The 22,883-nt window shown below is 60.8% G+C and overlaps 3 protein-coding genes across 14 annotated transcripts in view; 2 read left to right on the forward strand and 1 right to left on the reverse strand.

Annotated features, from left to right (window-relative positions):
- The window catches only part of ARVCF (ARVCF delta catenin family member), a 45,263-nt gene extending 33,061 nt beyond the window's left edge, over positions 1-12,202 (forward strand). For 5 of the 8 annotated variants that reach the window (XM_037067403.1, XM_037067401.1, XM_037067404.1 and 2 more), the window contains 17 exons: positions 229-387; positions 575-1,101; positions 2,132-2,631; positions 3,140-3,323; positions 4,167-4,284; positions 4,684-4,855; positions 5,453-5,470; positions 6,422-6,493; positions 7,795-7,922; positions 8,259-8,409; positions 8,662-8,860; positions 8,934-9,045; positions 9,157-9,247; positions 9,630-9,683; positions 10,166-10,251; positions 10,823-10,939; positions 11,340-12,202. In XM_037067403.1, the coding sequence (XP_036923298.1) occupies positions 229-387; positions 575-1,101; positions 2,132-2,631; positions 3,140-3,323; positions 4,167-4,284; positions 4,684-4,855; positions 5,453-5,470; positions 6,422-6,493; positions 7,795-7,922; positions 8,259-8,409; positions 8,662-8,860; positions 8,934-9,045; positions 9,157-9,247; positions 9,630-9,683; positions 10,166-10,251; positions 10,823-10,927 (2,676 nt within the window). In that variant the 3' untranslated portion in view covers positions 10,928-10,939; positions 11,340-12,202. The remainder of the gene's footprint in view (positions 1-228; positions 388-574; positions 1,102-2,131; positions 2,632-3,139; positions 3,324-4,166; positions 4,285-4,683; positions 4,856-5,452; positions 5,471-6,421; positions 6,494-7,794; positions 7,923-8,258; positions 8,410-8,661; positions 8,861-8,933; positions 9,046-9,156; positions 9,248-9,629; positions 9,684-10,165; positions 10,252-10,822; positions 10,940-11,339) is intronic. The other 3 variants (XM_037067405.1, XM_037067408.1, XM_037067406.1) reach the window with 2 other exon arrangements.
- Positions 12,203-13,058: 856 nt separating this feature from the next.
- On the reverse strand, positions 13,059-21,591 carry COMT (catechol-O-methyltransferase). 3 transcript variants are annotated; one of them, XM_037067418.1, is made up of 6 exons: positions 21,502-21,591; positions 21,028-21,128; positions 18,792-19,071; positions 17,730-17,923; positions 17,252-17,383; positions 13,059-13,788 (listed from the first exon to the last, which is right to left on the reverse strand). In XM_037067418.1, the coding sequence occupies exons 3-6, from the start codon at positions 19,069-19,071 to the stop codon at positions 13,588-13,590; spliced, it is 807 nt and encodes a 268-aa protein (XP_036923313.1). In that variant the 5' UTR covers positions 21,028-21,128; positions 21,502-21,591; the 3' UTR covers positions 13,059-13,587. The 3 variants fall into 3 exon arrangements, with proteins under 3 accessions (XP_036923313.1, XP_036923311.1, XP_036923314.1); XM_037067416.1 differs by lacking the exon at positions 21,028-21,128 and having other exon boundaries at positions 21,502-21,582; XM_037067419.1 differs by lacking the exons at positions 21,028-21,128; positions 21,502-21,591 and adding an exon at positions 19,817-19,838.
- TXNRD2 (thioredoxin reductase 2) overlaps positions 21,555-22,883 on the forward strand; it is a 48,255-nt gene continuing 46,926 nt past the window's right edge. For all 3 annotated transcript variants that reach the window (XM_037067410.1, XM_037067415.1, XM_037067411.1), the window contains exon 1: positions 21,555-21,686. In XM_037067410.1, coding sequence (XP_036923305.1) covers positions 21,575-21,686 — 112 coding nt within the window. In that variant the 5' untranslated portion in view covers positions 21,555-21,574. The remainder of the gene's footprint in view (positions 21,687-22,883) is intronic.

The following is a 22,883-nucleotide window of genomic DNA, read 5'->3' on the forward strand; positions in this document are numbered from 1 at the left end:
CACCCCTGTTTTCCCTTGGGGTGGGGAAAGGGCAGGGTCAGCCTGTCATTGTTCAGAGGCAGGAACATACTGTTGTCCTCACCACCTGGGGCTGAGATGCCCTAGGGTCAGTGGGTTCTGGGGGTAGGGATGAAGTCACTCCCGGCATCCAGGCCAGCACCTACCTGCACCCTGGGGGTGGGGGGTGAGCTCTGAGTCCTCCCACCAACACCCACACCCCTCACCCAGGAGCAGAGCCCAGGCAGCCAGGTCTCATTGGCCACGATGCCGGAGGCGCCTGAGGTGCTAGAGGAGACAGTGACAGTGGAGGAGGACCCTGGCACACCCACCTCCCATGTGTCCATCGTCATGTCAGAAGATGGCACTACAAGACGCACAGAGACCAAGGTATGGCCGGGCCCCAGTGGTTTGCAAGTGGGCTACGTAGCTGCCATTGTCCCATCTGTAGAGTGGGCGCATGTCCCGGCCTCCTGCAGGCCCCTTGTTCAGGTGGACGACAGGCCACTCTGGCCCCGGGGGCAGTGTCTGTGTCCCTCAGGCTGCCCAGCCCATTGGTGATCTACTTTCTCACCAGGTCACCAAGACGGTCAAGACAGTGACCACACGAACAGTGCGCCAGGTGCCTATGGGCCCAGATGGCCTCCCCGTCCTGGATGGTGGCCCCCCGCTAGGGCACTTTACTGATGGCCCCCTGGACCGGCACTTCCTGCTGCGTGGGGGTGGCCCAGCTGCCACGCTCTCTCGAACCTACCTCAGCAGTGGGATTGGCTTTCCTGACAGCCCTGAGCCCCGTGACATCCCCAGCTATGGCAGCCTGTCCCGTGGGCTGGGGGTGCGGCCCCCTCGTGGTGGCCCCCTTGGCCCAGGCCCTGGTGATGGCTGCTTCACACTGCCTGGCCGCCGTGAAGCCTTCACTGAGGGCCCTGAGCCTGTGCCGCCGGCCAGTCGCTCCCAGCCTGAGCGCTTCCAGGCAGAGCCCTATGGCCTGGAGGACGACACACGTAGCCTGGCTGCCGATGACGGGGGTGGCCCGGAGCTGGAGCCTGACTATGGCACGGCCACGAGGAGGAGGCCTGACTGTGGGCGGGGCCTTCGCACTAGGTGAGCACCTTGCGCCCTGCCACCGCCTCCAGGGAGCCTGCCTTCCACTCACCTGCCACAGAGTACCCCACAGGTCCTCTGGCTGCTGGGGTGAAATTAGTCCGTCATGCACAGGTCAGCTTGGCCTCGTTCTTCTCCAGGACAGCAGCAAGAATAGGCTCTGGGATGGTGGGAGTTGCACTGGGTGCCCTCCCCGCAGGTGTGGGGAATGAAAGAAGCCGATGACAGTGTCCCACACCTGTTGTCCCTGCTCTAGGCAGGTAGCCCTGAAGGCAGGAGCCCAAGAGGCTCAGGGTGTTTCCCTGAGCTTCAGGCCCCAGCCTCTCCCCAGGCCTGTTTCCCCCATGCACAGCTGCAGCTAGAACCCAGACCCTCACCCCTGGCCCTTCTTAGCGAAGCCTCTGGTTCTGTCCTCTCTGCCCTTAGTTTTTCTATCTGTGGAGTGGGAACATGACCACAGCCTGGGCTTGCAGTGTGCGCATGACCATGGGCAAGACACCTGGCCCCTCCTGGCCTGATCCCCTCCCTCCAGGAAGTGGGTTTGATGGTGACAACCCACAGAGACATCTGTGTCCTGGGGGACTGGTGGTCTGAATGCCCCTCAGATGGGCCCATCAGGAGGGCCATGTGCAGGGAGGATCAGCTCTTCCCCTGACATCCTGGCAGCAGCTAGAGATGGGCCACATGGGAAGGTGGGACTTCCAGTCATGGACAGATGTTTCATAGAAACACATTTAGCTCAGGATCAGGGGACACTGCTCTGTGATAGAGAGAGCGAGCCGTGTCTGGGAGGATGCAAGCCCTGATGGCCATTTCCTGGGGTTTGGTTCTTTCATTGGTTCTGAGTCAGTTCTTACTGGGCTGAGGTATGACTCTCAGCACCCATGTGGTGCTTGGGGCCAAGTACCAACACTCTAGGCCCAGCCCCACCCTCTGTGGGTTCATATTCCCCTGGAAGTCTGTTGGGGCAACTTGGGGGCGGGGCCAGCAGCCAGCAAGACACATTCATGTGCCCTGCTCACTTGCACAGGGCCTATGAGGACGTGGCAGATGATAGCGGTGAGATGATGGAAGAGAGACCCCCATTCCCAGCCACAGCAGCACCCCTGGCCCAGCCAGAACGGGGCAGCCTGGGCAGCCTGGACCGGGTGGTGCGGCACTCGCCCTCCGTGGACAGTGCCCGCAAGGAGCCACGTTGGCGGGACCCTGAGCTGCCTGAGGTCCTGGCCATGCTGCGGCATCCCGTGGACCCCGTGAAGGCCAACGCGGCTGCCTACCTGCAGCACCTGTGCTTTGAGAATGAGGGCATCAAGCGGCGCGTGAGGCAGCTGCGCGGACTGCCGCTGCTTGTGGCCCTGCTGGACCACCCAAGGGCAGAGGTGCGGCGCCGGGCCTGCGGGGCACTGCGAAACCTCTCCTATGGCCGAGACATTGACAACAAGGCTGCCATCCGGGACTGCGGCGGCGTGCCCGCCCTGGTGCGCCTGCTACGGGCCGCCCGGGACAACGAGGTCCGAGAGCTCGTCACAGGTGAGTGGTGCCTGGCCGCAGAAAGGCCCCAGTCACTACCTCTGACTTTGCTGCCTCTGGTGGTGGGGCTGGCACTGTGCCTTTCAGTCAGGCCCCCTCCCCACAGGGCAGTGGTGGGGACTGTGTCTTATGGGACTCGAGTTGCCAGGCAAGGTTGTATGAGCACCTCTCACTGTGGCCCCAGAAATGGTAGGCCTACCCACTCGTGGCTGGGAAGGGGTGGGGAAGAGAAGGCACCTGCTCTATCTGTCCCCAGGCTCCCTGCCAGCCCCTCCTCTTGCCCCAGCTCCTTGGGACCCACCCTCCCCACCCCTGTGGGAGCCGGTGGTGGGTGCCATATGCCCGGGCCAGGAGAGGCACTCAGGACCTCTGACAGCTTTCGTCACTTGCTACCGTCTGGTCCGAGCTGGGGCACGATGGAGGGTGCAGCAGGTCCTGGGTGGGGTCACGTGGGAGATAGGGAGGCTCTGCCCATGGTCAGCACTGCCTGGTCAACGGTGCCCCACAGGCACACTCTGGAACCTGTCATCCTACGAGCCCCTGAAGATGGTCATCATTGACCATGGCCTACAGACACTGACTCACGAGGTCATTGTGCCCCACTCGGGCTGGGAGCGAGAGCCCAATGAGGACTCCAAGCCACGGGATGCTGAGTGGACGACTGTCTTCAAGAACACATCAGGCTGCTTGAGGTGGGGGTGGGGCTTGGCTCAGGCACCCTCTGAGCAGCTGCCCTGGGCTGTTCCTGGTCAAGGAGGCAGGAGCCAGGCACAAGAAGCCCTGTGCACACAGCTGTCCTGGGATAGCCAGGTCCCCATGTCCCAGATAACCTGGAAGGCAGTTAGCCACCCGAGTCCCAGGGCTTAGAGCCCTGTCACATTTCCTGTCTGGGTCCTGACAGGGCTGTACCTACCCCCTAAGGGCCACCTCTGGACAAGCTCTGCCACGCTGTTGTGCCCTATCCCTGCTTAGCTTCCACCCACTCTTCCATCATGGTGACATCCAGGGAATAGGGAGCCAGGGCCCTCATCTTCAGTCTGCCTCGGAGGGCTCACCCCACCCCTGTGACCTCTCCTCTGACACCCTCGGAGGGTGTCAGAGACCCTGAAGGCAGTCCTGGGTCTCCACAGTCCTGGCTGCCCATCAGGCTATGCCCTCGTTGCCCAATAGGGTCCTGGCCTCAGGGAAAGTAGAGCCCAGAGATGCCGCTGGGGCAGGAACCAGAGTTGCCTGTGCACAGCAGATCCAGGCCTCTGGACCCACCTCTGCTCCTTTCTAGTGTAGGAGGAAATCAGAAAAGCCCCCACCCCGACCCCAGCCACGGAGATGCCAGGTCGGAGCCCTCTCCCCAGGACTCAGTGGTTAGGCCAGCCCCACCTTCCTTCCCTGCTGCAGGCTGTGCCATTTGCCAAGAATCCCGACAGGGCAGTGTTAGCACCCACCTTGCAGAGGAAAACTGACCCCCAAGGCCAGGTGGGGACTGGGGGCATTCCCTTGGGAGCCAGGGGTCACGGAGCTTGCTCTTGGCCACCCAGGAACGTGAGCTCAGATGGCGCAGAAGCCCGGCGGCGACTTCGGGAGTGTGAAGGGCTGGTGGACGCACTCCTGCATGCCCTTCAGTCAGCTGTGGGCAGAAAGGACACGGACAACAAGGTGGGCTGAGAGGGATAGGATGGCCCCAGCAGGTGCCAGGCAGGGTTAGTCTCAAAACCTCCCTCAGAAGGTCAGGGAGATGGAGCATAAACAGGGCCCACGGGGGCTGGAACTATATGGGTGCACAGAGTGGAACTGGCCCACACGTCTCGGGCAGCGTGGGCTACCTTCTATTGACTACGCTGGGGAGTGGGCCTGCCACATAGCCCACAGGATCCTACCTGAAGTGGGCCTTCCACCCTGTTCCTCTCTCGGCCCCTCCCTGAGGGTTCTCGTCTGTGTGGGGCCTGCATTTGTCTACACCCCCAGGCCTCTCGGCGCACACAGGCTGTGGCTACTCTTCTCTTCGAGGTTCAGCACTCCCTGTGCCGTTGCCCACCAGCTCTCTTCTCCCCGCAGTCAGTGGAGAACTGCGTCTGCATCATGAGGAACCTGTCCTACCACGTGCACAAGGAGGTGCCCGGGGCTGATAGGTACCAGGAGGCTGAGCCTGGGCCCCTGGGCAGTGCTGCAGGCTCCCAGCACCAGAGGCGGGATGACGCTGGCTGCTTCGGTGGCAAGAAGGCCAAAGGTGTGTGGGTGGGCTGCGGTACCACCTTAGAACCACTCCTCCCTGCCCCCCAGTGGGCAAGTGGGGAAGCTGAGGGCCAAGGAGGGCGCACCACCCCAGGGTACCCATCCAACAGGCCCAATCTTTACCCCTCCATCCTGTGGGGACTCCAGGGGAAGACAGGAGCGAACCCACGTGGTGCTTCTCACTGGTGCCTGGACCTAGTCCCTTAGCTCCAGGGAGGGTTCTGTCGGCCCAAGTTTGGAAAATGCCAAAGTTCATGCTTCCTCCTGGTGTTGGTAGAGCACACGAGACCCTCTGAAGCTCTGCAGAAGCTCTGAGGCTGCACCCTACCCCACCTGAATACCACCCCCACCCCCAACATTACCCTGCAGCTGCCAGGTGGGTTCTGCTACCTTCACCTGCCCCGCCTGTGTGGGCCTTTTCTGATCCCTGTACTACTTGTGGGCACTCAGCCCCCCAAAATAACGAGTGAGATTCTGCATGCCACCCTCAAACCTGGGTGTGCAGTGGGAAGCTGAGACTTCCTGGGCTGGCTCAGGGGCTGCGGCCACTCAGGCTCATCTCCTTTCTCCTGTGCTTCCTCCGGCCGCCCAGAGGACTGGTTCCATCAAGGTGAGTCCCTGTTTGTCCTGCCATCCAGGCCTCGCGGGTGCAGTGGGCACCAGGGAGGCACCCCCCACCCCTGATTGCTCAGGCAGGGCCTTTCAGCCTCAAGGCCCTGCTCCATCTCCAGGGCCTCCTCTGGGCAACCATCTCCATGACAACAGCAGGAATGTCAGCCCTGGATTGGTTTGGAGGCCAGAAGGCTGTTCTGTAGCTTCAGCCTTTCCTCCCCAGGAAGGGCTGGGCCTGGAGCTGGAACTGGAGTAGAGCCAATGTGGGCAGAGCCTGGGGATGTCCCTCCAGTGGGATGGGACATGTGTGGCTCAGGCTGCGACAGCATAAAGGCCCCCGGAGGCCAGGCAGGGTGGGGGTCCCTAATCGTCTAAACCGCTCTGCTACCTTCCAGAGGAGGAGAAACTCCTTCATCTGAGGTGGGGATGGTGGCTGGGAGGAGGTGGCACACACACACAGAGGAATACAGGTCGAGGCTGGCAGGCGTTAGTTGCTGCTGCTGGAGGGGCTTGGCCTGTGCGCAGGGTCTCTCCTGGTCTAGGTCCTAGACAGCCTTGCGTCAGCCCTACCTCGTTGTGTAGCCAGGCATGTCCTGTCCCTGCCAGCCCTCGGCTCCCTTGTCTGTAACTCCCTGCCTGGCAGCCACAAGCAGGCCACTGGGCACGTCTGCAGTGCAGCTCCCAGCACCTGATGGGAGATGAGTCCTGGCTGCCAGGGCGAGGCTGGGACGGCCCCAGGCCCACTGCCACCACTGCCCTCTCCGGGGCCGACCTGCCGACCTGCCTACCTGTGCTAAGAACACCTCGGCTCCTCCGGCCCCTTGGTGCCTCCTTCTAGACATGGGCGTGCTTTCTGGGCTCTGGGCAGGAAAGTGCTGTGCCCAGCCCTCCTGTCATACGCCTGCCCCCCACAGGGTCCACCTCACCGCCCACTGCTCTTCTGTTCCAGGGAAGAAGGATGGCGAGATGGACCGAAACTTCGACACGTTGGACCTGCCCAAGAGAACCGAGGCCGCCAAGGGTGAGTGGGTGGAGGTGGAGTCCAGGATCAAGACAGTCCAACTAGCGAAGCTCTGGGCCAGTAAGCAGGGCCAAAGGGCCTTGGGGGTTCAATGGGGAAACAGGCCCACAGGTGAGGCTTCCTCAGAAGACCAGCTAGGCCCTGGGTCCTTGCAGAGGGTTTAGAATTAGGGTCAGTGCCACAGGTCACCTCAGGCCAGGTCGGGGGATAGGGAGGCCAGGTACTTGCTGGGTCACAGCTTTAGAACGAGGCCCTCAGAGAAGGGCAGGGCTGGCCAGCAGGGCCTCTAGTGCCAGCCAGGGGACTCAGGTGTGCTCCCAGGGGTTTGGGTGCGGGAGGGTGCAGTCGGGTCCAGCTCGGAGGCTAGGCCAGGTCACCCTCATTCATGCAGGGGCAGAGTGGTCTCCTGTCTGTTGGAGCCCTCGCATGTGCTGGCACTGATCTGTGTGAAGGGAATCCAGCCTGAGTCAGAGAGAAAGACCCCCAGGCCGCAGCCCACCCTGTGAGCCCAGACACTCCCGAGCAGAATGGAGGGGACCAGCCGCAGGAGGTGTCAGGGAGCATCACAGGCTGAGGAATCAGCCTGGGCCAACACCTGAGGGGCAGTGTGTTTGGGGAATTGGAAGCCTAGCCAGGCTGGGGTGGAAGGAGCATGGGACGTGAGGACTAGAGACGGGGTGACGGCATGTGAATGGAGGGGACAGGGAGGGAATGTCCAGGAACAGGTAGAAAAGCTGCCTCCAAAAGCTGCTCAGCAACCCCCCCCCCCCCATCTCTGGAACACCTTAGGGAAGCGCAGCTGCCAGGCCTGGACCTCTTGGGGGATGGGCCCTGTTGCTAAGGGCAGGGACTCAGTTGTATATGGGAGCTGGGCCCTGTTGCTAGGGAAGGCAGGTCTTTTTGCTAGGCCCACCCTCCAGTTGCAGAGCCTCTGTTAGCTACCGGCAGGGTGGGCCTCATTGCTAGGGAGTTTGAGTCCTGTTAGGGGAGAGGCCCTGGTTGCCCCCTTCTCTCCACCTGTAGGTCTCCTGGATGCCCTGGTTGCCAGGTGGGTCTAATACCATTTCTTTGGCAGCAGGGTCAGGGGAAGAAGAGCATCTTCCAAACCCCCTGCATCTGCACTGAGCCTCTGTTTTTTCCTCCCTGAAGTGGGACTGCTCTTTCTCTTGGGTGGCCATGCCATTGTTAAACTGCACTACACACATCCATGGGTCCCAAGTGACTCTTGCCCTGAGAGGAGGAGGAGGGGTGGTATGTGGGGGAGCCTGAGTGACCGTGGGCAGCTGGTGCTCTGTCCCTAGGCTTTGAGCTGCTGTATCAGCCCGAGGTGGTGCGTCTCTACCTCTCCCTCCTCACGGAGAGCCGGAACTTCAACACCCTGGAGGCTGCCGCTGGTGCCCTGCAGAACCTCAGTGCTGGCAATTGGATGGTGAGGGCCCAAGTCTGCCAGAGAGGGGCCAGAAACAGAATCCCAAGCATCCCTGTCACTGCCTGCCCCTGCCTTTGCCCAGGCTGGTGGGAAGGGAGGAGATACCATCCCTCTCCAAGGTTGGGGATGCTCAGGGCGCTAGGGCTGCAAGCAGTGTGCCCAGGGTGGTGCGTGTATGGGCGTCTAGTGGAGGTGGGGTTGTGTGATTGGAGAGGGCTTTGTCAGGAGGACAGTCCGGCTGAAGGGAGGGGTCAGGGCTCAGGTGGGAGAGTGTCCCTCTAGTGCGATGGTGTGACTCTGCCTGCTGAGCGTGCTGCACCTCCTCTGCTGCCACAGTGGGCCACGTACATCCGCGCCACGGTGCGCAAGGAGCGTGGACTGCCCGTGCTGGTGGAGCTGCTGCAGTCTGAGACCGACAAGGTGGTGCGTGCTGTCGCCATCGCTTTGCGCAACCTTTCGCTGGACCGACGCAACAAGGACCTCATTGGTGAGGACACGGGTGGAGGCTGAGCCTGGATGCGAACCTGGTGGGCGACTCTGGGGGTCCTGCCATAGGGGCTGAGGGACTGGTGGTCAGGGGCCTGGCCTCGCCCCCATCACTCTGCCCTGGCTTCTGGAGCTCCAGCCTTCCTCACTTTGCCTGAGCCTAGCCTTCTGTGTGGACTCCCCACTCCTGAATCCCCCTTCTCCCCACAGGGGTGGGCAGAGGCGTGTCCTAACACCCGACCCTGCCCCTCAGGGAGCTACGCCATGGCGGAGCTGGTGCGGAACGTGCGCAATGCGCAGGCTCCAGCACGACCTGGGGCCCACTTGGAGGAAGACACCGTGGTGGCCGTGCTCAACACCATCCACGAGATTGTGTCGGACAGCCTGGACAATGCCCGCTCGCTGCTGCAGGCCCGTGGCGTGCCAGCACTGGTGGCCCTTGGTGCCTCCAGGTGGGTAGGGGTATACGGGAGGGGAGTCAGTGGGTGGGAGTGGACACTGACCCCGTCCTGGGCCTGGCCACAGCCAATCAGTACGAGAGGCGAAGGCTGCGTCCCACGTGCTGCAGACAGTGTGGAGCTACAAGGAGCTGCGCAGTGCCCTGCAGAAGGATGGCTGGACCAAGGCGCGCTTCCAGGTGCGGCCTGCGCAGCCTTTCCTTTCTCACTCTGCCAAGCTGGCTCCCCGCCACAGTGCCCCTGACCCCCACCCCTGCCTGTTTTGTGCTCTCTCTCTCTCTCTCTGCTAGTCAGCTGCTGCTAATGCCAAGGGGCCCAAGGCAGCACTGAGTTCTGGAGGCTTTGATGACAGCACACTGCCACTGGTGGACAAGAGCCTCGGTGAGTACCAGGTGGGGTTGGGGGTGTCAGAACCCATCCCTGAGGTTCAGGAGTAGCCTATCCACCCAGCGCATTGATGGCAACAAGGCCGGTGAAGACTGGAGGAGGGAAGCTCGCCTTCTTACAGAAAAATGGCCCCAGGGGGACCCCTTTCCCTGTTTGCAGCCTTCTGCTTCCTCTCCACCCATGGTGACCACATTGGTGCCAAGTTGGGGGTTGGGGGTGCCAGTGGTCAGTGGCTCGGGGGCAAGGTGCAAAGATGTTAATGACAAGGGGTATCCAGGGTCTCTGAGGCCAGCCCTGCCCTGGGGGGGGTGGTGTATCTGCCCTGGTCCCCCTGCTGCTGCTTGCAGCCAGCCAGCAGCTTGCTCATGCCTTGCAGATGGTGAGAAGCCAGGAAGCCGAGACATGATCCCCATGGAGGCCCTTGGCCCAGGTGAGTACAGGTGCCTGTTTTCTTGTGGGGAGGGGGGTGTCTGAGATGGGTCGGATGACTTTGTCGTGTGTGTGTGTGTGTGTGTGTGTGTGTGTGTGTGTGTGGTGCTTGGAAGGCCTTCCCACGAGGTACTGGTTGGAAAAGAGATTTGGTTTAGGGGTGCTCAGGGAGTGAGGGTTGGGGAAGCCAGGGAGAGGTCAGCGCCCAGCTAGGCTCTCTACTGTGTCAGCTGAGGGAAGGCTGGAGGGGCCTGAGCTGCTGGTGGGGAGCAGGTAAGCCCCTGCAAGGCCTGAGCCACTTGAGGAAGGGGATGATGAGAGCTGTGGGGAGGGGCTATGAGAAGACCTGTCCTAGGACTCCAGAACAATGCTGGGGAAGTGCCCTTCTCCCGATGCACCCTGCCCTGGGGGCCCCCTGTCTGAGCCAAGTGGGGCCTGCTCCTGTGGGGCCTGCCCCTCAGAATTCCTCTTGTGCCCCCACAGATGGATACACTACGGTGGACCAGAGGGAGTGGAGGGCTCGAGGCAGTGCCCCTGCGGGGGACATCTCTGAGAAGGAGCCTTTAAAAGTGAGTGGCTGTGGGCAGGTGCCCAGGGAGGCAGCGTGTGCAGTGGTTGCCTGGACAGGGGCTCAGGCAGGTGGTCTGGGCCCTGGGGTCTGCCCGGAGTGGGGCTCATCTGTAGGGCCGCTGCACTGGGAGACGGAGCCCAGGGAGTGGCCCCTCTGCCGTAGGAACCTCGCATCAGAGTCAGTCTGTGGGCACAGATGGTTTGAAGCTAACCCTCATTGGGAGGGAGGGGGCATGTCACCGAGGGCCCCTGGAGTCCGAGCAAGTGTGTCTGCACCCTACCCTGCCTGTTCGCGTGGGCAAGGACCCCTCACGGTCCCACCTCCAGGGCAGCACCTGCCACCTGCTCTGTGCCAACCCCCTGGCTTTGGTCACAGGCCTCGGTGCATCCACTCGTCCCTCTGCATCTGTGTGAGCCACGTTAACTTGGCTCCCCTCCGCCCCAGCCCTCTCCTCCTGCGCACCAGCATGGGCCCTGCCCCACTGACCAGTGCAGTGCCCACAGTCAGCTCTGACTAACCTACTCTGTTCTGCCTCTAACACCCCCCTGCCCACCGCCCATCTGCTGCAGCCTGACCCCAGCAGGAAGGCTCCTCCGGGGCCCAGCCGTCCCACGGTCAGGCTGGTGGACGCTGTGGGGGACGCTAAGCCTCAGCCCGTTGACTCCTGGGTGTAGCTTGCATGCCTGGTACGTTCTCTCCTCTGGTTGTTTGTCTGTTTCCCGTTCTCTGGGCAGAGTTTGTTCATCTCTGGCTGCATGCTCTGTTCTCCCTGCATGCTCCCTGGTGGGACTCTCTCCCTGCTCTACCACCTGGAGTCCAGCTGCCTGAATGCCCTTCTCAGGGAAGGACAAGCCAAGTCAGGGCCCTGAGGAGATGGGACCAGAGCAGGGATGGCCCCCACCCCTTCAAATACCCAGCCCCTGAAGACCAGCAAGTTGGGGTTGACCCGGGTGCTGAGATCCTCAGGGTCTGCCCACATCGCCCACAGTAGCTGCCTGTGTATACACTTCCACCTGCCTAGTCTGTGGAGGCAGCCCCCCCCACCGCCCCTGAGCCACTCTGCTTAGCCTTCCCCTCCCTTCTCAGGGCCTGGGCCCAGCCTTTCATTCTTAGGGATCTGATCGTGGGAAGAAGGGATCTCCAGGGCCAGCCTGCACAGAGCCTGCGTGGAGCTTGGAGCCCCCTGGTGGCAGGGCTCAGCAGCGCCTCTGCACCAGATCCGAGGCTGGACTTGCTGGACCTGCCTACCTTCCCACCTGTGGCTCCCTCCCTCCTAACTCCCTAGGCAGAGTTAGCTGTTTACTGACATGGTGCTGTGTGCATGGTGCTGTGTGTGAGTGAGAGAGAAGGCTGGCGGGGCTGCCAGGCAGGGCTGCCCCAGGGAGGCAGCCAGAGAGGGGCCCTGGCCTGGCTCCGGGACCAGAGGAATAGGAGAGTGTAGCCCTGTATAGGCAGTGCCCCAGAAGAGCCAGGCTGCTGGCCCTGGGGACAGGCAGCTGGATCGGGATGGGGCTCAGAAGGAGTTTGACTCTGGAGGGTAGAGGGGATCCCCTGGGTTCCAACTCCCACCCTGTGTGGCAGGCCAACCACCCGGGGGGCTTACCACCTAGAAAGGATTGGAGACAGCCTGGGGGCCAGGCTGTCCTTGCCCCCACCCTGCCCTTGGATGAGTGGAACCCCAGTGCGGTGTGGGGCTTCCTAAGTGGCACTGGCCCTGGTGCAGCCCCGGCACCCTGTCTGCCGGAGCCCCGCGGCCTGAGAGCTCCAGGACGGACCCTCAGCAGCAGCCGCAGGGGACTGCCGCTCAGTGCCTGCTGTTTGTGACTTCAAAACAGAAGAAAAACACTGACAAAAAGCATTAAAAAGAAAACCAAAATAAGACTGTATTGGTAAACATGTACGTTTTTGTAAGAAAAGTTAAAAATTAAAAAAAGCAACAAAGGAACTTCTTTCATGGCTGGGACCTCTTGCCACAAGGTGATCACCCCTCCCTGTTGCCAGGTGGGGGGTTGGGGGTGGGGCCACATGGCCCCAGGGGTCCAGCGGGAGCTCAGCTCTCCCGCCCCAGGGGTGTTTCCTACCACATCCTCCCAGACTCGCTTCAATTCTCTTTCTCGTACAGAGAGGAGTGGGCTTGCGCATGGGCGGTCACCTGAGCCCCAAGGCCCAGAGTGGTGTCCTGGCCAGAGGCTTCTCTGGGCAGAGGTGGGCTCATCCAGAAGAGGGCAGTCCCTGGGAGCCTCTGAGGTGACCAGAGGTCCAGACACTCTGGGGGTTGGGGTTGCAGGGACAGGGTTGGGGCTGGGGGCAGTAAGGGGTTCAGAAGAAGCAAACCGACTCTACCTCATCACTCACCAGCTGTGCTGCCTGGCCTGTCCCCCACCCTCTCCTTTATAAATGAGGCTGAGTGGGGCTGGAGAAGGTGCTTCCACTCAGAGCCACACAGGGGCCCTGAGGGGCCAGGTGCTGGGGAGACCATGCCTGGCCCCTGCTGTAGGGCTGAGTCACCCATTCCCAACACCTGCTTGCTCAGGGATGGCTGTGAAGGGTGGCCAAGTGCCCTGCTCTGGTTCCCCAGGTGAGAGGGCCTCCAGGTGGGGACTTAGCCCAGCTGGGAGCTATCCCTGTGGGCCTGTGGCAGGTGTCCTCAGTCTGGCCACTGGAGGAGCGTATTGGGGCTGGGAGCCCCCAGGGGACACAGGCAACATTAGCACCTGGTCGAGGGGAGTGCTGTGTGCTTAGCACCAAAGTGGAGGCCACCAGGGGGAAGAAGGCGCAGCACAGTGGTTGAAAAGAAACACAAAATCAACATCTTATATCCAAATATCTACTTAGATCTTTAATTACTAACTTAGCATTTTTAATCATGATATTAGTGCTTGAGATAATCAACAGTCAACCAATTTTAGTGAAGTTACATTTCCTTCTTAAAAAGAACTCAGAAGAATCAAAGGTGTGTTGTATTGCTCACAGCGTTGTCACCAAGGCAGTGCTGCCACCTGGTGACTGCAAAGCTAGAGGACAGACAGTGCACAGCCCAGGTTTCCAGAGGTTCCCAACTTCCCTCCACTTCCTGTGCCCAGGGACCTGGTCCTGTAAGAAGCCCTGTGGGAATGCTGCTGGGGCTGAGTGGCGGGGTCATGGGCACCAGCTACCCTGATTTGGCATTTACTTTCCAGATGTACTGCAGTGACTCTGCAGGGGGAGCAGATTGCCCTTGGGGTGGGTCAGCTTGTGACAGCCTGCGGCTGCGCGCAGAGGGGCCAGTGAGGGCTGGCAGCGGCACATCCGTCACAACCTTCATAACCAGACCCAGGGCAGGTAGGAAGGGAAGTCAAGGCTGTGCTGGGCCGCCTGGGCCCATGTACACGGCCTTCTCCAGGCCATCCACCGCCTCTGAGTACTCCAGGTAGGAGGAGAAGTGTGTGCACTCAAAGCGGCTACTCTCACGCACGTGTGCCAGAAAGTCTGGTGCTCCAGGGAAGATAACGTTGTCAGCCAGCAGCACAGTCCCCTTCCGTAGCAGGCCACATTCCTGCAGGGCGCAAGACAAATTGGAGGGGGAAGGATCAGGAGTGCCCAGTAAGCCTGCTCCAAACCAACCGAACAGGTGTACCTGGCCAGGTGGGGGCTACAGATGGGGGCCTGATGATGGTGTTAGCCCCCGCTACCAGCTCCTGGGGTCACAAGGGTCCCTCTGCAACCCCACTCCTCCCCGGCAGTGACCACTGCGAGAAAGGGCTGCACTGAGCACAGGTCCCACCTCTAGAACCTCAGCTCTGTGAGGAAGGGTCTCCCTCCGTTCACTCCTGCGTCCTTGGCCCTAGAGCAGCCTGCGCCGCACAACAGGCGCTCACCAAATGCCGGCTTGGTGAGTGAACAGAGACAACGAGGGGGCCAGGATTTGGGTCACAGTGCTAAGGCCAGCAGGTCCCTCATCACCCAGTGCCAAGAAAATATGGCTTCTTCAGGTAGGAGAAATGCCCGGTGCCCGTGTGTGGCTCCTGAGGGTGGTGACTAGAGGTACAGTCTGGCCTGACCTGCAGCACTGGTGGGGCAGAGGAGGGGCAGATCTCCCCACCACAAGCCTGCCCCTCAGGGACTCACTTTGGACATCCCTAAGCCCCGGGTTCGACACGTCCCATCCCATCGGTGACAGGGCCCTGAGCAGCCAGCGGCCACTCCCAGTTCCTGGCTCTGCAGAAGAGCAGCCTAGGTCACCCAGCAACGGAGGTCTCTGAGCTACGGGAGGAGCTGCTTAGTTACGGGAAACAGTAGAACGAGGGGCCTTATGAGGGAATGTTCACTTTGGGGAAGCAAGACTAGGGCAGAGGTCACCCCAAGTTGCCTCATCTCCCGGATTTAACTTTGGCAGCACAGAATGTTTTTTATTTACTTAATCACAGCTGTTAAAAAAAATCCCAAACATGAAAAACAAAGGCGAACACGTGACCCCAGGTGGGTCTGACATGACTGGCGGGACCAGCTTCGTGGGGCATCTCCAAGTGACTGAAAGTGGCAGGGCTGTACCTCACCCCCCAGGGGTGTGTGCCCTAAAACACAGTCTTACCACACAGTCTTGGCCCTCCTGACGGGGGCTGCAAAACATGCAACTGTGAGCTCAGCGAGGCTGGCACAACCCATGAGACAGAATTTGAGCAGAAAGTGTCATTATGAATCACGGAGTGTTTTCTCTTAGAAAAAGAACTTTCTGGCAACATTGCCTAAAAAGACCGAACAGAGAGCAGCCCAGAAGAGGGGCCCCTGGAGGGCAGTGCAGGTATGGGACAGGGAGCACACCAGGTGAGCTGGGAGTGGGGGCTCCCAGTGCGAAGCCTCGTGCTGAAGGACCCAGGGCATGCGCCACTGCCTGCGAGTGGGACTATCAGCACGTTGAAAGACACCAGACACAAAACCATCCAGTTACCCAGGAAAGAAGGCAAGAAAGGAAGAAAACTTCGGCCACCTTAGAAGGGTGCTAGGGCCCAGCCATCCCTGAGGAAGCTGGTCATCAGGGGGAAGGCAACGGTACTAGCACTCCCCTCCCGGACACCAAGCGCCTCCTGACCAAGGACACGGGCTCCCTGGAGACCTCTGGCCAGAAGCTCGAAGGGCCTGAGCGAGCCTGCTGTGCCGATCGCCAGAAGGAGGAGACCCTGTTCAGAGGACTAGGGCGCCAAGTGTGAGATGATTCTAAACTGTGTCCACAGTTCATCGGCCTCCCAGAAGTGGGTGTGGGCTGGGTTAGCCACTGGCTTCTAACAAAAGGATATGGCTTCCAAAACTGGGTGTGGCTTCCAATACTGGGTCATACACTGCACCCAGCCCCCCTCAATGCTGCTCCTTCTGGCTCTCTCTCGCTCTCTCTCACCTCTGGCTTCAGGGGAGGGAAGCTAAGCTAGCTACCACGTGGTGAGCACACCTCAAGCAGCCCTGCAGAGATGCCCATGTGACAAGGGACTGAGGCCTCCTCAAAGTTGGTAGCCATCCAACTTTGAACTGCCCCCTGCCCCCGCCACCCCTTACTCCCAGCAGAGGGCAGGGGCAGGGGCAGGGCCAGCCAGCCCTGACCCAGCACAAGCCAGAGGCCTGCAGAGCCACAGGTGCGGGGCTGCAGAACACTCGCTTAAATATGGCCACTCCCACGTGTGACTTCTCTTCTTTTGAGTGAATGACCAGCCCTGAACAAGAGCACAGAGAAAACTATTGGTTTCCTAGTTACTAAAAGGCAGCATCTGCCACTTCTCTGTCATCGTCGCACACACCAAAGCTGCTGGAATCCTCCATGCTCTCTGTGACACAGGTCCAGCTGGACTGGCCACCGGGTTTCCAGCCTTAATACCCGATTCTCTGGTTCACGCTCCTCTGCCCGGTGAAGCTCCCCCGGCCCGGGCATGTTCCCATACCTGCACCACGCCTGCCCCACGGGTCTCCTTGTCATCTCCCCACTGACTGCCAGCCTTGGCCAACACAGGGGACCAGCCCGAATTCCAGTCTCCAAGTGCCCTCCCGGTGCTCCTGCCTCCCTGAGGTTCCCGCCGCCTGCACCAAGCCCCCCTGCCCCACTCTCCACATGCGCACAAGGGTCTTGCCTGAAGACAAGTCTCACCTCATCCTCAGGTGCTCGGGGGCCTCGTGCCTCCCCTCCCCCACGTGGCATTTGAAGCCCTCCACACAGAGCCCTGGCCCAGTGCCCCAAATCGGCCCGGCTCCTGGAACATCCTGTGCCCTTTTGAACCCACCAGAACCACCGGGTCCCAGGTGCTGCCCATCCTTCAGCCTCCTGTGCTCTCAGGCCATCTGCACTGGGCAGTATCTGGCCCACGGGGGCGCACGGGACAGATAAAGTGGGACAGTCACAGGATGGTCCTTGGACAGGGAGGCTGGGGTGGGGCAGCGCATCCCAAGCCCTCCGTGAGGGCCAAGGAGCTGCTAAGTGTCCCCTTGACTGCCAGGAGGGACAAGGCAGTGATGATTCATATTAAGTTCCATGTGTCAGCTCATGACGGGCCCCACATTCCACCCTCCTGACACAGGGCAGCCCCACTGGTCACCACTTGGTGCTGGCTGAGCAGCTGGCACCCAGGGCTGGGACAGTCTGGGGGTGGGGAACGGGGGTGTTGCACAAGGGGCCGCATGAGGAAGGAGGGCAAGAGACGCCGGTTTTCAGAACCAGCACCAGCATGCAGTTGGGAGAGCCAGTGTGGCCACCAGCCTGCTTCCCTCCTGCCCCTCCGCCCCATGCACTCTCAGATCAGACTATCTGGTCCATGGGCTCACCCACCCTGCTGCCCTGGTGGGGGCTGCTCAGAACCCCCTTTCCCCGGTCTCCACCCTGTCCCAGGGCCACCTGCAGTCCTCTGTGTTCCTTGCGCCACCTGGGACCTTCAGGGCTGGGAAGGTCCCTTGGCAAGGCGTGGCTGGAGCATCTGGCTCTCTCGGAGGCCGAGGCCCCCGTGCCAGCAGCCAGGCCACCCTGGCGGGGCTGCACAGCTCACCTCCAGGAGGAGTGTGTCTGGCAGGTACCGGTCCTTCCAGTGGTCAAGGAAGACCATGTCCAGTGTGTCCACGTCATATTTCTTCTTCAGCTGGGGGATAATGTCCTGGGACGCCCCAATGATGACGGTCACCTGCAACAGGCTCCGTCAGTGCTGGTGCCCAAGGGGTCGGAGACCACCAGCCTGGGCACCCAGGTGAGTGTCCACTGACAGTGTCTCTGGGGTTCTGGCGAGACGAGCTTCCATTCCACCCCTCCCTCTGAGGGGTGTCCTACTCTGTGGAACCGAGCAGCAAGAACACCCTCACAGAGCTGCGGGGGTTCCATGCACCCTGGCCCAGGAGGCTCCGTGGGCCTGGCTACAGCAGGACGAATGTGGCCTTGAACCATGTGGGGTGGGTCCCAGGCCCTCTGCCTCCCACCCACAGATACCCGGCCCCTGTCAGTGTCCACATCTGCCACTGGGGGATGCGTCGCACCCTGTCCTGCAGGCCTGCAAACTCCAGCATCTGCCGGGCGATGGCGGCGTAGTCGGGGTTGAGATCGATGGTGAGCAGGCGGGCGCTGGGCGGCAGCAGGCGGGCCATCCGCACGGCCGAGTAGCCGCAATAGGCCCCCAGCTCCAGCAACGTGGAGGGGCGCTGCTCTTGTACCACTGCATCTACAATCCGGCCTTTGGGGGGTGGGAAGAGGGGATGTGTGCAGGCAGAAGGAGACCTGCTCCCAGTCCTGGTTCTGTTCCTTCTGGATGAGCAACAGCTCCATCTAATGCCTGGCCCCCAACCCTCCCCCAAGGCCATGGTCCCACTATACACCCCCAATACCCTACTAGCTTCCATGGTCCCTTAGGCCTCTGTGCCTTTCCACACACTGGTCCCTTTCTTTCCATGATCGCTGGCTGACTCCTATGGGTCCTAATCCAGAGCTGGCCTCCATGGAAGCCCCCATCCCTTCCTGCCCATGGACCACACTCAGGGTCTGCCTAGCTAGCTACCTTGAGCTGAACACTTTGAAGGGTTCTGAGGGGGCTGGACAGTGACTGTCACATCTGTCCCCAGGGCTGGACTTGAGGGATGTAGCACAGCACATGCCTGTGCCCATGCTGGAGTACCAAGGTCAGGAGGCAGCCCAGGGAAGGGCTGGGCAGAACGCAAGGGGTTCTTTGCATCACCATGCCTGACCGGGATATCCAGGAACCCACGGCCCACCGTGCATCAGCCCCCACTCTGAGAGATGACATGTGAGCACGGGGCTGCAAGGAGCCCCCACTGTCCCTCTAACTTATATTGGCTGTTGGTCTGGGGGCGGGGTGTGGGGAGCTGGGGCCTCCTGGGTGGTTTATCACATGTCTCTCTCCATGGGGTCTCTGCACAACCTTTGCTCCTGGCTGGGCAGATGGCGCAGCCCCCAGGGCTCCAGATAAGCCCCTTACACCCCAACACCCAGAAACGGGGTGGTAACAGGCCCCTCTGGTCAAGGGGCTATGCTGCCTGGCCGGCGTCCCCATTCCTGTATTCACTGCCTCTGGCCAGGCCACCTACCTTTCTTGTCACCCACGTTCATGGCCCATTCCTTCTGCCAGCAGTAGGTATCGATGGCCTGCAGCACACTCTGTGGGTCACCAGCCACAGCATGCTGCAGCACGTAGCGCAGGATGCGCTGCTCCTTGTTTTCACCCGTGAGCCTGTTTCTGATGGGTTGCATGACCCACTCCTTCCAGAAGAAAAAAAGTAAGAAACTGTGGTGTCGCAGGAAGAGCAGCAGGGCCAGCAGCGCCAGGCACAATAAAACTGTCAGCAGCAGGGACAGGCCTTCCAGCATCTGAGACACAGTAGGTGGGTGCGGGGGAGGGGAGAGGAGGAGGGAAGGGAGTCAGGGGAGGGAGGCCAGCTCCAGGGCTTTGTGACTGGCCGGGCCCCTTGGGCTACTGCACACCTGCCCTCCTGGCTTACCTGCTTTCTCCTGGTTTGGTGGTGCTACCACTGGTACCCCTTATACTGATGGGGGCTCCAGGTTCCAAAGGTCGACCAAGTGCCCTAGCACATGCCTGTGCTTATGCTGGAGTCCAGACGTCAGGAGGCAGCCTGGGGAAAGGCCTAGTGCCTGGGCCGGGCAGAACCCAAGGGAAACATCAGCCCAACCCTCCCACAAACAGCTGCCAGCTGGGACCGAGTCCTCAGGCACACAGAGCAAGTATGTGTCTGACAGCTCTGCCTGGGGCCCTGCTGCTCACTGTCCCTGACAGCCTGGGCCAGCCGCTGCCCTGACTGAGGTGGGTACAGCTGGCCTGAGGTCAGAACATGTGGCACTGTTGGGGGGGGGGGTCCAGTCTATGTGCAGCCCACATGGGCACCCACTCAGGATAGTCCAGAATCTCTGTCCTTTAAGTGAGTAACCAAACAAGGACATAGGTGGTCCCCAGGCCAGGCACAGGGGATAAGTCTCTCCTTTTTTAACCTCACCCGAGGATACGTTTTATTGCTTTTAGACAGAGAAAGGGAGAAAGAGAAAAAGGGAGGGAGAGAGAAACATGGATGTGAAAGAGAAACATTGATTGGTTGCCTACCTTAAGTGCCTTGACCAGGGATCGAACCCATGACTTAGATATGTGCCCTGGCTGGGGATCGAACCAGCAACCTTTTGGTAGAGTTGGTTAGATGATACTCTAACCAACTGAACTACCCAGCCAAGGCATAAGTCTATCTCTTGACAAGGAAGGCCAGCCCGCCCACCTGCACCACAGTGGGAGCAAGACGTGCCAGCTGTATCAACCCTGCAGGTACGATAGGCCCTCCCCCTGACCTCCCCCTGCCCACCCCCCTTCAGGCAGGTAGCTCAGGACCCAGTCGGGTGAGCTGGGGCCAGGGCCCCCTGAGTCAGGGCAAGGCTGAGTCAGCCCAGAGAGCAGTTTTGAAGAGTTAGGAACTTAACTTCTGTAAGTGCTAGCTAGTGAGCCCAGGTGGTATTACATGGACCAACTGCCACCCCCATTCTGCTTTTTGTAATTTTTCACTTCAATGGCTCTCAAGACCCCCACCCCCACCCCCACCCCCACCCCCACCCCGACCTGGCCTGCCCCATCCCACCTCAATCTCTCTTTTATTTATTTATTTTTTAAATATTTTTATTTATTTATTTTTTAGAGAGAGGGGAAGGGAAGGAGAAAGAGTGGGAGAGAAACATCAATGTGTGGTTGCCTCTCACGTGTCCTCCACTGGGGACCTGGCCTGCAACCCAGGCCTGTGCCCTGACTGGGAATTGATCCGGTGACCCTCCGCTTCACTGGCCCATGCTCAATCCACTGAGCCACACCAGCCAGGGTCAATCTCCCTTTTAAAACACCAGTTGCCTCTGAGCAAATCAAGCTCTTTTCCCTACTGTCAGTAGTTACTGAATAAGATCTCTCTTTGTGGCTTCCGCCAGCCCCGGGATCTGGCTGCATTGACCCGGTGCCACTGCTCTCCTCCCAGGACCCGTAGTGCCCCTCAGAGGGAAGCTCAGTCTCAGGCAAAGGATACAAAAGCCTCTGGCTGGAAAAACCACGAAGTTGGCCAGTCAGGCCTGGAGTGACTACCCCTTTTTCTACATTGGCAGAGCGAGGGTGGAGGTGAGGGGTGGGGAGTTGGGGCGGTATAATGAGGCCGCACTCCTTGGCCGCAAGTCCTGAGGGGTCTTGGGCTACTGTCATTGCCTCCCTGGTGGGGCAGCCATGCCCCTGAAAGGAAAGGCCTGCGGGTACCCCAAGGCCTTCCCAAGGGAACTTGTTGGGGGTTTTACCGAGCTTCTGGGCCTGGGCCCCACTATGCCCCCACGCCCATGGTTTTGCCTGATCCCAGCTCAAAAACAAGTGTGACTCACCCACAGTGAGGGACGAGCTTCTGCAGTCCAATCACAAGATCAAAGTCCTCCCCCCACAGAGGCCCCTGCCCTAGGAGTCTGGACCCCCACGGGAAGTGGGATACCCCACCCCGGTCTGCACCCCTTTCCCCCAGTCGGACCTTGCCGCACAGGCACAGAGCTTGCACTTCCTCAGTCAAGTCCCGCTCCCCTTCCCCAACTCCTGTGCTGAGACCCCCACCCAAGGTCGGACCCCATATTCTGAGTCCGAATTCCCCACCCCTCCAACCGAATCTCTACCTCCAGGTCCAGAGACTCCTACCCGAGGTCGGAGTCCTTTCGCCCTGGGACGGACCCCAGCAGTAGGTCGGATCTTTTCCCGGGTGGAGCCCCGCAGCCCGCACGCGAACTCACTTTGCTCTGGCAGCCACCCGGACAGCCGACCGGCGCAGGCAGTGAGGCGGGCAGCCCAGCGGCCGAGGCCCCGATGGCAGCGATGGCGGTTCGAGCGGCGCCGCTTTGGGGAGTCCCCGGGCGCTTCCGGTGGCGGATGCAAGCCTGGGCGGGTGGGGTGCGGAGCGCCTCGCATGACACAGCAGGTAGGGCGGGGTCCTGCTCAGGCTGTCTGCCGAGGGGCTGTCCACGTGATGTCCGCGGTGTCCCCGCGTTCAGCAGTGTCAGCCAGGACAAGGAGTCCAGCAATTTCCAGCCACCCCCAAAGCCGGCTGGGTGACCCTGCCAGAGGTCCTGCCGGGTAAAGTTACCAGTGCTTGCTCACCCAGCCGGAGATTTCCTGGGACCATCCCCTGCATACACACCACTGACCACATTTGGCCACCCCCTCCCCAATGCGGTATAGTGGTCTCACACGGCAAGTACTCGAGACATGCACGTGCAGGACATCAGTGAGGAGAGGACGCTGGGAAACCAATGGGCTCTAAATGCCCACTGCTTGCCAGGCTCTGCAGGCGCCCCGGGGTAGGAAAGGATAGGCGGCTCCACCTCCTGGAGCCACTGAGGACCCTGCCGAAACCCGGACAGTAATCACGAGAATGAGAGTGCAGGAGTGCCGTGAGGGTCCAGGGCAGGTCGCTGGGCAGGTTTTGCGTGTGCGTTGAAGGGCCTGAGCAAAGACCAGGTGAGGGCGCCTTCACAGAGCAGCTGTGGGGAGAGGTGTGGGAGAAGAGAGACTGGGCCCTCTGCTCCCAGTGGTCCGCTGGAGTTCAGGACTGTCCATGTGCAAATGGGCAAACCTGTGCACTGTTGTGGCCTCAGGGGACACAGGGGAGCCAGTGAAAAGATTTGTAAAGGAGCTGCCCCTGTGGTCAAAAGCCAGAGCCCTTTAGGCTGAGGGTTACGCCATGGTCTAGTGTGCAGTTGGACAGGAGGTGGTACCGCAAGAATTCTGCCTCCGGTGTTGGGGTGACGAGCAGATAGGAATGGCCCCAGCGGGGACACCTGGCCAAATTTTGAGCCTCCTCCTCCACTTCAGCCCTGCAGCTTCTCTAAGAGCAGAAAGGCACCTGCCCCTGTCCCAGGCTTGCGGGGAAGCTGATGCAACCCCTGGACAGAAACCAGCAGGACAGCGCTGCTGGTTTCACCTGTTCCCTAACACTTGCTGCCAGGGTGTCCCTGTGGCGGCCAGAACACCCGTGGGCCACATGTGGGTCACTCAGAGCAGCGTGTGGGTCACTCAGCCTTGCCACACTTGCTAGGGTCCTGTGCTCAGAGAAGAGCAGAAAATTCAAGGACAGTGGGCTCAGAACTCAAAGGCCAGACAGACCTTCCTGGGCCAG

The sequence above is a fragment of the Sturnira hondurensis genome, unplaced genomic scaffold (genome assembly GCF_014824575.4).
Source record: "Sturnira hondurensis isolate 20B ecotype Veracruz unplaced genomic scaffold, ASM1482457v3 Scaffold0017254, whole genome shotgun sequence".
Lineage (NCBI taxonomy): Eukaryota > Metazoa > Chordata > Mammalia > Chiroptera > Phyllostomidae > Sturnira > Sturnira hondurensis.